This window comes from Diospyros lotus, chromosome 11 (assembly GCF_014633365.1).
Source record: "Diospyros lotus cultivar Yz01 chromosome 11, ASM1463336v1, whole genome shotgun sequence".
NCBI classification, from domain to species: Eukaryota; Viridiplantae; Streptophyta; class Magnoliopsida; order Ericales; family Ebenaceae; genus Diospyros; species Diospyros lotus.
Window position 1 is genome coordinate 13,057,863 of NC_068348.1, and position 17,121 is coordinate 13,074,983.

General features: G+C 37.2%; 1 protein-coding gene across 1 annotated transcript; it reads left to right on the top strand.

Moving 5' to 3' along the window:
• The first annotated feature begins 13,389 nt into the window (after positions 1-13,389).
• Positions 13,390-16,910, top strand: LOC127812725 (uncharacterized). The gene is made up of 3 exons (XM_052353249.1): positions 13,390-13,515; positions 13,687-15,162; positions 15,351-16,910. The coding sequence occupies exons 1-3, from the start codon at positions 13,390-13,392 to the stop codon at positions 16,908-16,910; spliced, it is 3,162 nt and encodes a 1,053-aa protein (XP_052209209.1).
• The last annotated feature ends 211 nt before the right edge of the window (positions 16,911-17,121 follow it).

A 17,121-nucleotide genomic window follows, 5' to 3' on the forward strand; every position in this document is an offset into this window, starting at 1 on the left:
CCCATTTCTGGCACAATTTTGTACTGCACAGTCTCAGATTCATTAAATGAGGGAGCCCCCTGAAATCTCGAAAAAAACCCCATTTCTGGAACAATTATTGATTAGTGAGCAAGCTTAATATAAAAGAGGGAGAATATGGAGGGGGTGGTGTCTAGACGAGAATATTGATTATTAAATGGGAGAGAGAGAGCTGGCTAATGTGTCTAGACGAGTATTGTTGAATTGTCGAAGGAAAGTGAGTCATATTATATAAAGAGAGTTACTGAGCATATTGATTATGGAATCTGATAAAATGTCTATAGATATAAAGGCTAAAAATGCCGTACAGTTTTATTTCCAACTGTTTATCGTTCTATTAATCGTTTTAGCATGTCTAGTCAATATTATGATGAAAACTGGCAATGATAATATGTGGACTACACTATTGGGCACATGCTTAGGATACGTTATACCATCACCAAAATTGAAAGCAATAAAGTCAGAGGAGGTTAAAGACATTGAGATTAAAAAAGCCTAAACATGGAGTTATATGATGTCTACCTTAGACATCCATTTACGATGATAGTGTCTGGTCCAACATCATCGGGTAAAACAACATGGTTGAAAAATTTATTAAATTCATCGGCCGTGACCTATTAAACCTCCACCAACTAAAATAGTGTACTTTTATGGTGAATATCAACCAATGTTTTCATCATTTAAAAACGTTGAATTCGTTTATGGACTTCAAGAACGTGTGTTGGAGAACCTTGGCGGGGAGCCAACTGTGATTGTTATCGATGATTTAATGACTGAAAGTTCAAATAGTTCGATTATAAGTGACTTTTTCACAAAAGGCTCTCATCATAAGGATGTATCGATAATTCTAGTTGTACAAAATTTCTTCGCCAAAGGTAAAGAGATGAGAAACATAACTCTGAATAGTCATTATATTGTGCTGTTTAAGAATCCAAGAGATAAAAGTATGGCTAGTAACATTGCTAGACAAATGTATCCAAACAAGGTTAAGAAATTTCAAAGTGCTTTTAATGATGCAACATCTAAACCATATTCATACTTGTTTATTGATCTTAAACCGCACACCCCTGATGAGATTAGATTAATGTCTAACGTGCTGGGTGAAGAACCTGTAATTACTGTCTACTCTCTGTAAATTACAATATTATTTATATAAAATAGATGAGTGTAGAAAAAATAAAAATGACTTTACAAGGAGTTCTCAAGTGCTATCCTTACTTACGTGCTATTGCTAGAACAAAATCGGTAGAAAAACGGAGAGAGATTTTGCGAAAATGCCCAAGAAAGTGCATTTATTATGCTATCTGTGAGATAATCAAAAATGTCCTGGATGGAAATCTTCACATGTCTCAAGCTGAATTAAATCGACTTAGAAGATATAAAGGCTTGCTAAGAGAATTAAGCAAGAAAAGTATTACCTTGAAAAAACGTGAAGCTTTGATAAATCAAAAAGGCGGATTTCTACCAAGTCTTTTGCTACATACCTTACCGATATTAGCATCGCAACTATGAATCAGTTTACCAAGTATCTGTTGATTCCACAAAATGAGTATCTTATGTTATACAAGCTAAAATTAGCGACTCAATCATCGCTAGACACAATTCTAAATTCAAACTATCCTACAATAATGAAAAATAATGAGGTTATAAAACGACTTAATTCAAATAAAAACAAGCTACAAAAGGAAAGCTCAGTACAGACTGAAAGCATACCGCAGGTACAAAGTATACCGAATTCGGAGCAGTCATTCCAACCTATTGCTACTTCCACACCGACCAAAAAAGATACACTTGAGCTTTCCTCTAACGGTTCGATAACTATAACACCTCAACAAGGTACATTTGACTCAATTACCAATTCAAGAGGGCAAATAATGGACTCTAGGGGAAACATTATAGAAGGTAGTAATATAAATGAGATAAGAGATTATTTACAGTCAGAGGGTAAAAGGGGCCCTGTCGGTATAAATGAAGCGCTAAAATCACTTGTCAAAAAACCGGAGAAACAAGCTAATATAAAAAACCCTAATGCTCAACGAAAACTGAAAAATATTATGCTCCAAAGTATTAAGCAATCCGGTAGTGGAATTAAATCATGGAAGAGCTTGAGGAAGTTTTGAAAAGTATCTATTATGACCCTAATAATGTTGGTGGCTATGGTGGTATTAATCGATTATATACTGAAGCTCGAAGGAGAATACCTGAGTTGAAATTAAGTCAAGTTAAAAACTGGTTAAAAGGTCAACCAACTTATACACTGTTTAAACCACGACGGAATAAATTTAAAAGGTTGAAAATACTGCTGGAAAATATCGATGAACAATGGCAAGCTGATCTTTTGGAATTGTCATGGAACGCAAGAGAAAATGATCAAGTTAAATTTTTGCTTATAATCATTGATGTTCTCTCCAAATATGCTTGGGCTATTCCTCTTAGGACAAAATCTGCTGAAAATGTTGCGAATGCATTTAAATCAGTGTTGGATCAAGGTAGAGTACCTAAAAAGCTACAAACAGATCAGGGAAAAGAATTTAAAAATAGGCGTTTTGAAAGATTAATGAGGACATACAACATCAATTTTTTTACTACAACAGATACTGTAAAATGTGCTGTTGTAGAGAGATTTAACCGTACACTAAGAGAACGGATTTATAGATATCTGTATCATAAAAATTCACACCGATACATTGATGCTTTGCAAGATTTAGTGAATTCATATAATCAATCTTACCATCGGACTATTGGTATGGCACCAGTCGAAGTTACACCTGATAAAGTTCAATTTATCAAAAACAGAAATAGAGAAGAGCAAACACCTTCAAAAAAGAAACCAATTCCTGAAGGTGAACATGTAAGGATATCTAGTGGAAGGATACTTTTGAAAAAGGTGCAGAGAACAATTGGACTGAGGAAGTGTTTAAGGTCGATAAAAGAAAAAGAACTCCTCTAGGGTATGTGTATAGATTGATTGATCTCGGAGATGAGCCAATAACATCAATATTCTATCATGACGAGTTAAACCCTGTTAAAATGTCGGAGTACGTTAATATAAAAATACTTAGGGAGAGAATAGATCGAAGAACGAATAAGCGTCAATACTACGTACATTATGTTGGATACCCAAAAAAGTTTGATGAGTGGATTGACGAAGAAAGTACAATCGATGTCTAATTACATTAGATTCACTATTAAAGATGGATTTTACAGACCTACAACTCCGGTAGAACTAAACAAGTTTACAAGTGTGGGACTGTATGCTATCACTATCCCCATACCACCTGAGATAAGCAAACAGAAAATAATTAGATTTTACCTAAGACCAACTGTGCATGAAGAGTATAAACACTTTACATGCAACATTGATAACAACCGACATGATACCAACTGGGTGGACAACGTCCTAACGCTTTTGAAAGATTATCCTGTATTTGCCTACAACCCTGAAGGAACTTTGAAATACGAAGCATACTTTGGACAAAATAAACTTTGGTATCTGTACTTTTACAACGATGAGGATGCAAGACTACTTGGCTTTGATCCAACTGAATTTAAATTGTATAACCAAAACCAAAACATATCCACTTTGATGGCAAAACATCCTCCCCGCCCATACGAAATTGATAATACAATATTAGTTAAAACAAACATGGTAGATGCATTTACCGATGATTCTACAATATCTAATACGCTTGCGGTAATAAATACTAACTTGGACGGTTGGAATTATATTACCATAAGATCACCAATTTACTTACCAATGAGGGCTCAGAGTGATATTAAGTTATGGTTAACGGATTCTGGAGGAAACGATCTCGATCTCAGTGTTAATAATTTTAGTAGCATAGTTCTACATGTAAAGTAATATAAGACCGAATAAAATAATCGCTCAACCAATCATGTTACCAAACTCATTTCTATTAGTGCTAAGAAGTGTTGATGATGCTTTAGGGGCCTCGACTAATTTTAGATACCACTTTGATCCCCCCTTGAAGTTAGAAGGACGATGGCAAGTAGCTCTTACGGACTACATTTCACCAAATTCTCATTTGTTTGCCATGAACCGAGAGATAACTGTGGCATGTGTCAAACAACATGCTGGTGTACAATCAAGCACAGAAGCGCACAACGATCCTCATACTTATTTTAGGAAAACTATGCTCTCGAAAGATGATTATATTGATGGATCTAAACTAGCTGATGAAGTCATTGAGATGGTAGGCGACAAGGAGATGTTTGACTGGTCGAATAAGGTTGGATGTCTCAAATACAAACCTAAAATAATTAACGGTCAAAAGTACACCCTAATAATACACCCTCCCTCCATATTGACATCTCTTGGATTTAAGCCATGGGAGTGGAATACTCTAAATGAAAACGATGCTGAAAATGAACTTTTATCTGAATCACCTGAACCTTGGCATAGTGACAGAACTATTTGTGTAAAAACTAACATCCTATCTGAAAAATTTAACACTCTAGGTGTGTTTCCAAGCTCTGAAATCAGTAAAACTGGATATTACTATGGAACCGTTACAAAAGTATCTGTTCCGCTATATTTAGATCTAGTAGAAAATGTAATATCACAAATTAATATTAGATTGCATGGTATTAAAGGGAATCTGATAGCTTCTAATAAAGGATTCACAACGGCTGTGTTACATTTTAAAAAAGCGTAAATATAAAGAGAAAAAATCATTGATTTACAATTATGGACGATGAATTCTATGTTACTCTGGTCTCTAACGCTTCCACAAAAATATATTCTGATAACTTCAGCAATTCATTTGTTAACCAATTAGCAACCCCATTAGATCTTAAAGGAAATTATGAAGTCTGCTTAAATGAAATAGTTTACCCTCTTGAATATGATACAACTCAAAAGGTTACATTTTCGCTAGCATTTATGGCACATGCAAATAACAAGTATAAATATTGGTACAGCAAACCATTTACTTTCCGGTATAAGCTACCGATTAGACCTGAAGATTTTGTAAAACAAATTAATCAAGTAATTGATATTTATGCTCATGAGTACCTCGAGCTGATCGCAAACTTCTCATATCGACGTACAAAACGTTCCGTTCCTACCAAAAAGTCGGCGAATAAGAATGTCATAAAGCCCAAAATTGAAACTAAACCTCCGACTGCCACTTCATTAGTAAGTTCGAGTCCAACCTCTACTCAACCTCGAGCGGTGCCTCAACCTGATATCTCAGCTGAACCTGCACCCAAAAAAGCACATAAACAAATCGATGTACTTCCAGTGGAGAAAAAAGACCCAGAAATTACCACAGAACAAACCCCAACCCCACCACCGACAACATCCACCACAACTAAAACTACACCAAAACAGGTGTCAAGAAAGATTGAATATTATAAGCTTGACGAGGAAGAAAAGGGACAACTAGAAAAAATATTCGATTTCATTACATCAGACGTAAAGAATATGGCTATTAGTGAAACGAAAGCACCAAAATTTTCCCTTGAAGGCAATAGACTCAAGTATTCACCTGGAAAAGGTCGCGGAACTTATATTGGAATTAAAATAGAAAACGAACAATTCATTGACCTAATGGGGTTTGCACGAGTAAAATTTGTAACCTATTATGGTACTCGCGACGTGGTTGCGGATTACGAACCATATTTGAACAAGATACCAGAGCTGATGTTTATCTATTCCGATATTATCCATGGACATCATGTTGGAGATAAGATGAGCGAATGTTTAAGAGTTGTACCATTAACAAAAACTACTAGTGAAGAAATTGGCTACTTAACATTTCCTACTGAACAATTCTTTCCTGCAAGAACTGGTAGAATCGACAGTATTGCTATAAAAATATGTGATGAATTTGGAGAGCCTATTCCATTTAAGGGACCGGGTAAAGTTTATGTCGCTCTCAAGTTTAGAAAGATGCCAATATAAAGAGAGATATTGGTCGAATTAATAAATGAATTACAAAAAACGATATTGCGTTGGTGATTGTAACTTTAACGGGTACTTTGCAAATCAAGCAGGCTCAGGGCTTGCTGATATAACGGTATTTCGTGGATCACCCTATCAGAGAGGTCGTGGCTTTGGGACTGTATTTACTAAATTCGGTATACCACTACTCAAATACCTGGGTAGACATTTACTCTCTACAGGCGTCGCCGTAGGATCTGATATGCTGGCTAAAAGACCTATTGAAGAATCTCTAAGGTCAAGAATTTCTGAATCAGTTAAAACTGTAGGTAATGAAGGAGCGAACAAACTGGCTAATTTGATCGCACAAAAAGGTTCTGGAAGGTTATATAAAAGGAGAAGGAGTCTGAAAAAGAAACACAGAAAATCGAAGAAGGTTGTTAAACGTGCCAAGAGTCGTAAAATACGTGATATATTTGCATGATGGAATACTTACATCACAGATCAATACCTGCAACAAAGTCGGAATTAGACTTATTTCAAGTCCCTCCTACTCAGACAGTACTTGAGAGTTATTACGAAGTTGAGTATCGGCCTAACGCTTCTTTAGAATCATCAAAAACCTACACTATTGAGATACCTGAGTCTAATGATTATACTGACTTAGGTGAATCATTACTGCTTGTTACATGTTCAATTAAAAAAGGTGATGGAACATCTGCTTCTCCAGATGATGTTGTACCTTGTTACGGATTTGCTCATGCATTATTCGATCAATTTGATCTTTACTTGAACAATATAAATGTTTGCCAAGCAAGTAGCCTTTATCATTATTCTGCATTTTTGGAAGATTTAATTTACAATCATGAATCTAAACTGTCAATTGCAAAATTAATGAGTGCTGATGATGAAAGCGCAAGCAAAAACACATTCGATGTGCTGTTCAAACTATCCTCTCCAATCTCAGGACAAAACAAATTACTTCTCAATGGTATCAAATTAACTATTCGATTAAATAGAAGCAACTCTTCAAGGGGATTAAAGCATAAAGAGGGTAAAACCGGTGACTTTATCGTTAATATTCACGATATATCAGCTATCATAAGAAGAGTTAGATTGTATCCAGATGTTAGTCTGGCCATACAACAAGCACTTGAAAAGTCTGAAGCTAAATACTTTGTTACACGGAATGAAGTAAAAAACTTTATGGTGCCACAAGGATTGACATCGTATTCATTCGAGAATGTATTTACTGGTATTTTACCTAAGCGTATTATTCTTGGGTTCTTGAAAGCTGATACTTTTAATGCATCACTTGCTGCAGGACCTTACAAATTTGAAAACTTTGGACTCACCTACTTAGTAGCTCACGTAAATGGATCGCTTGTACCGAGTATTCCATACACTCCTAATTATGCAAAAGATAAATATTTGAGAGAGTTTTATGGATTGTACAAATATACTAATCAGGCTGAGGGAATTCCAGCTTTAACACTTGGCTACAAAGACTATAAAAATAACTACTGTTTGTATGCATTCGATCTGTCACCAGATTCTTCTCTCGGAGCAGAGACCGGTGTCTTGTCATTGACACAATCTGGAAATATAAAGATTGAAGCCAAGTTTACAGGCTCTTTAACTTCTCCAATTCATATGGTGATCATGGGCCAATATGATAACGTGATTCAAATCGATAAATACCGTGATATTAAACTAGACTATTAGAATGCTTTCGACAATCGATATTTACCGACTTATGAAATCGAGGCGTGAGTTTGTTGGAGTATTTCCAATAGACCGCTTGCCCAAAATTATACTAACACGACCTTCAAGTTTAATTGTTAATCTAGATGAGGCATTTAAAGCAGGAAGCCATTGGGTCGCGATCCACTTACCAAAAACAGGGCCTGCAGTGTACATGGACCCGTTTGGTAATCCACCACCACCTTTAATCGCATCGTTTTTACAACGTAATAGCAAAAACGGATGGAATTATATAGCAAGTAAAATTCAAGGCGATACATCTTCATTGTGTGGTTATTATTGTGTAATGTTTCTAAGGACTACACCCGAAATTTTTTTAAAAAAGTTTACAGATTGTAGTTCTTACAATGATATTTTATTAAGTAAAATGAATAAATACAATTACTAAACTAGACGACATTTACTAATTCACGCGACAGACTTTTTTTTTATTTGTTTTCGAGTTAAGAGTTAAATAGCTGATGTTAGTTCAGTTTTAATCAGGAATTGATCCAGACACCGACAATTTGACGAGAAACATTTATGAAACCACTTTCCACCCTCCCTCTTTTGTACGCTTAATCGTGATCCTGAGAGGACTGAAAAAGAGAAAATGAGAATAGTGAGTGGTCATTCATAATCGCTCGAGAACTTTGTGCTCAAGTAATAAATGGTGGTAGAAAAAGACCTCTTAATTAGTAGAGTCTCGACGATCGTATTGTAGGCCATTAGTTTTAATGTGCCACTCGCGATACGTCCTGGGTTTTTTACCAGTGGCACCCTCGTACTTTTTGACCAAGTACTCAACATACTTGGTATAATTCATTAATTTTCCAACTTTAGACATTGCTACACGTCGCAATGTGTGCGGATCATCGATCTCGCTTATTTTTGCCCACGAGTTTATTTTCCATAGTTCTACATCGTCCTGCTTTCCAGCCTTAGATTTTTTATCCTTTTTATTCTTTTTATCCTTTCCACCCATTTTCTGCTTCGGGTATGAACTTTGTGATCCGGGAGAGGACTCGCCCTCTGAGCTGTCCGAGCTATGCGAGCTGGCTGATCTGTAATAAGGTGAATTAAGTAGGCATAATATTAACATCTAAATTAATGTTAGAAATTCGTTAATTTATTGGAATGAACTATTAGAAGAGTACAAATGTTTAAGGCATAGGATTATTCACATGATCGTTATAGTAATTGTCTAGTATCGAGCGATCCATATGCTCACTTGCCAGTTTGATTATTTTTGATGTGAGCTTTTTAGAATTGTCTAATTCACTTTCTCTGAGTCTAATCCTACTTGTCATCTCCTCAACCTGGAGAGATAGACGCTCGCATTCCAATTGCGATTCAGCGTGTAGTATATAGACAACCTCATGTCCAGCCCACATTCGATCAAACCGTTCCTTCTCAGACTGATAATGACGGATGCTTGCCATTTGTCCTTTACACCATCTTTTCAAGCTCTTATTCGACTTTTCTAGCAGTTCATTTTCCCGTCTCAAACACATATTTTCATAGTTTATAGTTCTATCAACACAGTCCAAAACTACAGTTAGCGCGTGAAGATGATTGATGTATCTTTCATCCACGCTAAAAATAATATTACTAAATTAATTTACTTATAAAATAAAATAAACTTTTTTAATCCCCAAGGTGCATATTTTAGGGTTTCGGTTAGGTGTAAGTTTTCCTCTCTCAATTTCTTCTCACGGTCCCATGATGGATTATGTCTCCGTATCATTTTGTTTTCCTCTTTAAGATTTTCAGCGTAGCGGCACCAGAAAGAATACAAATTCAAGTATTTATTTGCCCTTTCAGTCAGAAGTTTAACCCTAGCTGATTGCCTCCGTGCCAGACTCTTTAGCTTATCCTCATCATCTTCATATACCTGATACAAACATCTATACATGTCCGCTAGAGTGTGCCACTCTTTCTCCCAAAACTCGGCTTTCTTAGCTAATTCGCGGACTGATGGATGTTTTATCTTGCCGCTATAAATCTCAAACTCTTTCCGAGGTTCGGTATGCGGGAGAAGGAATTTAGAAGGCATGCTTTTCTTAACAGAAATTATCCTGGCGGATCTCCTCTTTATTATCGTCTTCTTATTTGACCCCCTAAGGAATGAACACTCTGAGAAGAGTAAAGCAAAACTTGAGTCCTACCTTTTCAAATCCTTCTTCTTGGAATCGCTTGTAGATGCTTCCGACTGCATTGTAAATTATCTGTAATAACATTAAAGAGAAGTTTAGGTATTTAATACAATGATTCCTTGCGAGATACATTTATTATGATCATTTTAGTTTACAATGTTAATTAAAGTAGTAGTATAAATAATATATGCAAATTCTAATTCGTGGATCCCTCGGATTTAATCGTAGTATACATCGAGGGCAGTTCTCTAGATGTCGAAGAATTCTATTTTCATCGAAGAGACTATCGTTGTTACAGAGAGGAGTCTTAACTATTTCATTCGTGAATGACATGATTACCTGTTGAAGAGAGCAATTGGTAGGATAAAATATTCTTATTAAAATTGATTCAATAAAGGATTACATTGAGAATTCATGCTGTATCAACTAAACTACCCTCCTCTGAATCACCTTCCAGCACAGTATCTCATCTTCTACTGCTCTAAATAGTATGGTATCGCTTCGGAATGTCTCCTTAAGGTCAAATATTCAATAAATAATCGGGAAATCGATAAAAAATCAATAGAAATCGATAGAAATCACCGAAATTCGCCGAAAATCGGCCATGCACCTGTCGCTCAAACCTGCGATGCACCTGTTGCGCAGCCGGGATGACACCTGTCAACACCGATTTTGAAACATGTGCATTGGACCTGTAGAGGAACAGGTGCTTCGCACCTGTTCCGAAACAGGTGCATGCACCTGTTTCAAAATCGCTCGCGCCTTCGGCGCTCGCGATTTTGGACGGGCCTTCGGCCCGTAATGTACGTACCGGGCCTTCGGCCCGGAAGAGCGTTAGGGGCTTTTTGTTCTGTTCTCTCCCATCAGCCTTCATTGTTGGTCTTCCTCTTCCCTTCTCTCCCTCTCTGCTTCTCTACTGGTTCTCTTTGTCTCTTCTCTCTTCTCTTCTTCTGTTTTCTTTCTGTCTTCTCTCTTTTTTTTTCTCTTTCTCTATGTTTATTTTTCTCTGTGTCCCTCTTTTCCTTTTCTTTCTCTTTCTCTTGTCTCTTTCTCTCTCTCTCTCCCTCTCTGTCCTCTCATCTCTTTTTCCCTCTGATTCTCTTCTCATTTCTCTCTTCTCTTTTCTCTTCTCTGCTTTTCTCCGCATTTCTCCTCCTCTCATTGTCTGCTTCTCTTGTGCTCTCATCTCTTTTTCTCTATCTCTATCTCTCTTCTCTTCTCCGCTTTACACTCTTTGTCTCCTCTTCTCTTCTCTTTCTGTCTCTTTCTCTGCCTTTCTCTTTCTCTCATTCGCTGCTTCTCTTCTGCTCTCATCTCTTTTTCACTCTGCTTCTCTTCTCTTTCTCGCTCTTTCTCTCTTCTCTCGTTTTGTGTTTCTCTTTCTCTCTTCTGTCTGTCTCTGTTCTCTGTCTCTTCTCCCTCTCTCTTTGTCTCTTCTGGTCTCCTCTTTCTCTCTTTCCCTCTTTCTCTCTACTTCTTCTCTCTTCTCTGCTTCTCTTCTCTTCTCATCTCTTTTTCCCTCTTCTCTCTTTCTCTTCTCTGTCTCTTCTCTCTTTCTCTCTACTTCTTCTCTCTTCTCTGCTTCTCTTCTCTTCTCATCTCTTTTTCCCTCTTCTCTCTTTCTCTTCTCTGTCTCTTCTCTCTTCTCTGCTTCTCTTCTACTCTGTTCTCTTTTACCTCTTCTCTGCTTCTCTTTTTCTGCCTTCTCTTTTCTCTGTTTATCATCGATTTCGCTCTTATTTCAGAGTGTAACAAAATCAAAGGGCGCATTAAGTTAATGTTTATTGGAATTGTAAAGTAGTTTCAGATTATATTGTCTAGCAGAGAAAATACATAGAATATTATTAAGGTTATGATAATACATTTTATTAGGGATACAATGTGAATATGGAATTTAAATGATAAGTTTTTCGGTCAAATCGCAAGTGGTGCATGATAGCACTATATTTTGCTGGAAGATGTTGTAGTTATTAAACTCGCGACCACAAGTGAGAAGATGTCGCGAGTGGCAGGATACAATTCGATCTTTTAGCGATCGAATTGAGACCTTTTCGGTGTATGGTATGTATATCATACACCGAATACATTGAAGCTCGCGATTTTCGTTTTTTTTCATAGCAAACAACTTGCAATTCGGGCATTGTATAGTCGTTTCGTTGGCATACCCGAGCATGAGCTTATCTGTATGCTCCATAGCCTCCACTGCCCATGGATCAGGGGAGAAGGAAGGAAGGGAAATTGAAAATTTGGACAAAATTGAGGTCAGGCTTCCTAGAATATCCATTATCTAAGGGAGGAGGGATTCAAGAATATTTAAAGAGGAATAAAGAGTAGTGTCTTACCTTTTGGTTGATTTCGTTTGGCGGTGGTTTCACTGACACGCACTTCACAGACACTATTTTCACTTAACACTAGATGGAGGGATACCAAGTTCAAGACTACCTAGAGGAGAATGATATCGTTAGAGGGGTGGATTAGTTAAGAAAACGACTTACCTTGCTGGTTTATTCCTGGAGTTCGATAGTACGAAGTTTGCGTGTGATCTCGATGGTGGACTAGAGCGGTTTGGTGGGGGTGACTGGTCGCGCTCCCGTTTTATACCCAGGGTGGGACTTTGAGATCACTCTCCCGCTTGCCTTTGTTCAAATTATAGGAGAGAGGGCCACGTTTTGATTAGTGAGTGCCTATTGTTCAATTTCTGGGAAAACCCATTACAACCCCGATTTCCTAGAATTTATTGGTTGGGGCCGTTTTAATAGCTTTCACACGGATTAGACTTGGTGCAATGGTGCACTGCATAGAGCCTATGATCATTTGCACCCCGGTTCGGAAGATTTATTAGAAGGGGTCCTTTTAATAGCCTTTTCCAGGAATCGGTCTTAGTGTGCTATTGTACTCAGTTAAGTTTATGGTCATTTGGACCCCGATTTTTGAGAATTTATTGGTTGGGGTCGTTTTAATAGCTTTCCCAGGGGTTAGACTTTGTGCAATTCTGCACTGCATAAGGCTTATGGCTATTTGCGCCTTGATTTATAAGAATTGAACAGTGAGAGTGCTTTTAATGGCCATTTCCAGGAATTGCACTCAATGCATTACTGTGTCAGATGGAATTTATGGCCATTTGCACCGCGGCTTTCTAGATTCCACTTGCCGGTGCGTGCCGTTATAGCCCTTCCATAGGAATGAGTCATAGAAATAGCGCACTCTAACGGTATTTTATCCCCGATTTCTTAGAATACGCGTAGCTAAGCGTTCTTAATGAGTTTTTCTCTGAATTTAGTTGATTTATAGCGGGATCGAGGCATTTGCACGCTTCGTCGTGGGAAATCACTAGCTAGAGTCCTCTTAATGACTCTTACTCGGAAACGACTCATTTTAGCATAGGAATTAGGCTTTTTGCACGACTATTTCCTAGAATTCAGTTGCCGGAATACTTTTAATGGCCTTTTCTTAGAACTCATACCAATTTATTGCAGTGACAGTAGGCAATTACCGTAAGTCAATGCGGTGAGTCATACAATAAAGTGCTCTCGCCTTGTGCTACCTCACAGTATATAAGGGCTAACTATGCCGGCTCACGATGCAAAGATGAAGCAGTGCAGCAACTGTAAGCGACCGTACTTTCCTGGTCATAAATGCTTGCTCCTTGAATCTCTATGGCATGACCAGCCTGATATTTCTTCACCCTACAAAGTACATAGAAGTGCATTCAATAAGTTCTTAAGTGTGTTTCGGAATGATCATCTAAATTATCGTGATTATAATGTTTATTTTTCTAGAGAGCAAAGTAATTTAGTAAATCTATTGACATCGATTTTTAACTCAATTGGTGCTCTTAAATTTCAATTGTGCATCTACTGTCAGTTTGTTAAGGAGGAGGTTGATAAGGACAAATCAACTCGTGTTTACATATGTTCATCTACTAAAACCCTATCAAACAATGATGCTGTGATCCAATTATTGAGTGAGTGTGAAAATGACATGGTAAACAATATTGATGCTTTTATACAGAAGGGTAGTGGTTGGAGACTAGAAAAAATTACACACTCTGAAGTTCGTGTAGGGAAATACATCCCGAGAACAGGTGGATGTTACACTCACAATCTTCCTGCTTGGTTAATCAATAAGAAAGCCATCATAAACATTAAGACACGTTCTCACTGCTTTATGCACGCTGTGTTAGCTATCCTTAAGCCGACTAAAAATCAACAATATGCAAGAAAGAACCTGACATCTGAGTTTAGCTTTAAAGGACTTGGCAATAATGTGTCTTTAAATGAAATTCCTCGCTTCGAAAAGGTGAACAATGTAAGTGTAAACGTGTATACTATTGATCGGAAGAATATTGTCCCTCTGAAAGTATGCAAAGTGGTTTCTCATCAGCACGTAAACTTATTACTGCATGATAATCATTACTTTGCCATCAAAAACTTTAATAGATTGATCGGTAGTGCTTCTAGCTGGGCTAGTCATTTCTGCTATAATTGTTTACAAGGATTTGAATCTAAGGCAAGGGTAGCGAGGCATCATAAGAAGTGTCTAACATTTCCTGTTCAACGAGTATATCTTCCTCGAACGACCACTCTCAAGTTTGATGCGTTTCAAAAGATGCTTAAATCTCCATTCATCATTTACGCAGACTTCGAAACACTTGTTCACCCTGATTCTACTTATAAGGACTCAGATGTTAATGTACGGTTACTAACAGCTAAGCATGATTCTACGTACATAATGAATCATCACGAGCCTTGCAGTTATGGCATGGTTATTGTTGATAGTGAAGGAAAAATTTTTCATGACGTCTTCTATCGCGGTACTAATGCGAATGAGAAGTTTTTATCATCATTACTCGAGGCACAGGAGCTAGTAAAGGAAGCTAGAGCGAAGCATAACAAACCGCTTATAATGACAGTTTCAGATGAAATCCGATTTCTTTCGGAAAATAATTGCCATATTTGTGGTGAATTTGTTAAAGACAACGAAAAAGTTAGAGATCACGATCATATAACTGGTAAATTTAGAGGTCCTGCTCACAACAGGTGTAATGTCAACTACCGCTTAACTGACAAAATACCTGTTGTTTTTCACAACCTTAAATCATTTGATGGACATTTAATAATTCAGGGCATATCAAGCAAGGTCTTTCATCGATGTGAAGTGATTCCTCATTCATCGGAAAAGTATCTCGCAATCTTTTTAGACGATTTCATCTTCATCGATTCTTATGCATTTCTTTCCTCAAGTTTGGATACCTTGGCTAAAATGGTTCCTGATCAGGAGAAAATTAATGTGCTTAAGTATTTCTTTCCTGAGGATAAGCTTCACTTGCTTTTAAAGAAGGTGCATTACCGTATGAATACATGGATTCGTGGGATAAGTTTAATGAAATTACCTTACCGCCTAAGGAAGCTTTCTTCTCTAAATTATCTCGGAATTCTATTTCGGATGAAACTTACAATCACCTTATTGATATTTGGAATACCTTTGACTGTAAAAACATTGGTGACTTCCACGATATTTACTTAAAGACTGACGTTGCATTGTTGGCTGCCGTTTTTGAAAGCTTTAGGAATATGAGTCTTCGTGAATTTCAATTAGATCCGGCGCATTTCTTCTCTACACCAGCATTAACCTGGATGGCTGCACAGAAAATGACCAAAGCATCTATCGAGTTACTCGACGACATTGATATGATTTTAATGATTGAGAGCGGTATAAGAGGAGGTGTTTCCTGTGCTATGAGTAGGTACGCAAAGGCTAATAATGCATCATGTCCGTCATACGATTCCTCTTCTGATACAAGCTACCTAGCTTATCTGGATGTAAACAATTTATATGGTTTTGCTCTATCGCAACCTTTACCTATCGGGGAGTTTGAGTGGGTCGATAATTTCAACGCAGCAGTTGAGCTTATAAGGAATAACAAGGTGAACGATAATGTTGGGTATATTTTGGACTGCGATTTGACATACCCAAAAGAGCTTCATGATGATCACAATGACTTTCCTTTGGCACCTGAACGATTAGCCGTAGACCTTACTGATCTAAGCGAGTATCAAAAGTCGCTTCTGGACATTCTCAAGGAACACGGTCGTCGGTATGTCAGGACTGAAAAATTAATCCCAAATGTGCGCGATAAAACAAATTATATTTTACATCATAAAAATCTTCATTTCTATCTGACGCATGGTTTAATTCTTGCCAAAGTTCATCGCGTCCTCAAATTCAGGCAAGCGCCAATCTTTAAACCATACATTGATTTGTGCACTTCTAAGCGAAAGCAAGCAACATCAAACTTTGAGAAGGACTTTTGGAAGTTGATGGTTAATTCATTGTATGGTAAATCTATCGAAAATAAACGCAGCCATTGCCAAGTCAAGATTGTACTCGATAAAAAATTGGCTCAAAAGCACGTCAGAAAGCCCCTTTATGACACATTCACAATTTTGGATGAAGGCAAAGCGCTCATAAGGCTTAAACATGCCTCAGTAGTCATGAACAAGCCAATCTATCTTGGTTTCACTGTGCTTGAACTTGCAAAACTTCACATGTACACCTTGCACTATGATATATTCAAGAAGCACTATGGACGTAACATAAAACTTATTTACACAGATACTGATTCATTCATCTATCACATTACTACACCTGATTTATTTGCCGACTTTTTACGATTTAAGAATCTTATGGATTTTTCTGATTATCCACACGACCATCCGCTGTTCGATGAATCAAACAAGAAGGCTTTGGGAATGTTAAAAGATGAATTTCATGGAAAATCAATTTATGAAATAATTGCATTAAAATCAAAGTTATACCTCCTTAACAGCGAGGTTGGTGAACAAAAGCGTGCCAAAGGAACACAGAGGTGTGTTGTAGAAGGAGATTTAAACCGAGAAATGTATTGGACTTGCCTCACCAAAAACTTCTTCTATGAAACAACCCTTCGCCGCTTAACTAGTAAAGACCATAAAATACGCGGAATCGAGCAAGAAAAACTCTCATTGTCAGCATTTGATGATAAAAGATTTTATTTAGATAATATAAATAGTTTAGCACACGGGCATTACAGAATAAATGATGTTTAAATCCATTTGTCCTTTCTTGATTCTCCTTCTGGAACATCAAATCCAATCTCATCTTCTGGTATCATTCTCATAGTGGGGCATATTTTGCGAGAGAATTCAATCTTTAGAATTGGTTCCCCTTTTTTCACCGATACCACTTCAGGTTTCTTTAAAAACGCTGATAGCCACACTAGCTCGAGATTCTCTTCATGATCGATTATCCGAGTAGAAG

Coding starts and splice junctions, on each gene's coding strand:
- LOC127812725 (XM_052353249.1), top strand. CDS start 13,390: ATGCCGGCTCACGATGCAAAGATGAAGCAGTGCAGCAACTGTAAGCGA. Junction 13,516..13,686: donor ATATTTCTTCACCCTACAAA/GTACATAGAAGT, acceptor ATCTACTGTCAG/TTTGTTAAGGAGGAGGTTGA. Junction 15,163..15,350: donor TTCACTTGCTTTTAAAGAAG/GTGCATTACCGT, acceptor ATTTACTTAAAG/ACTGACGTTGCATTGTTGGC.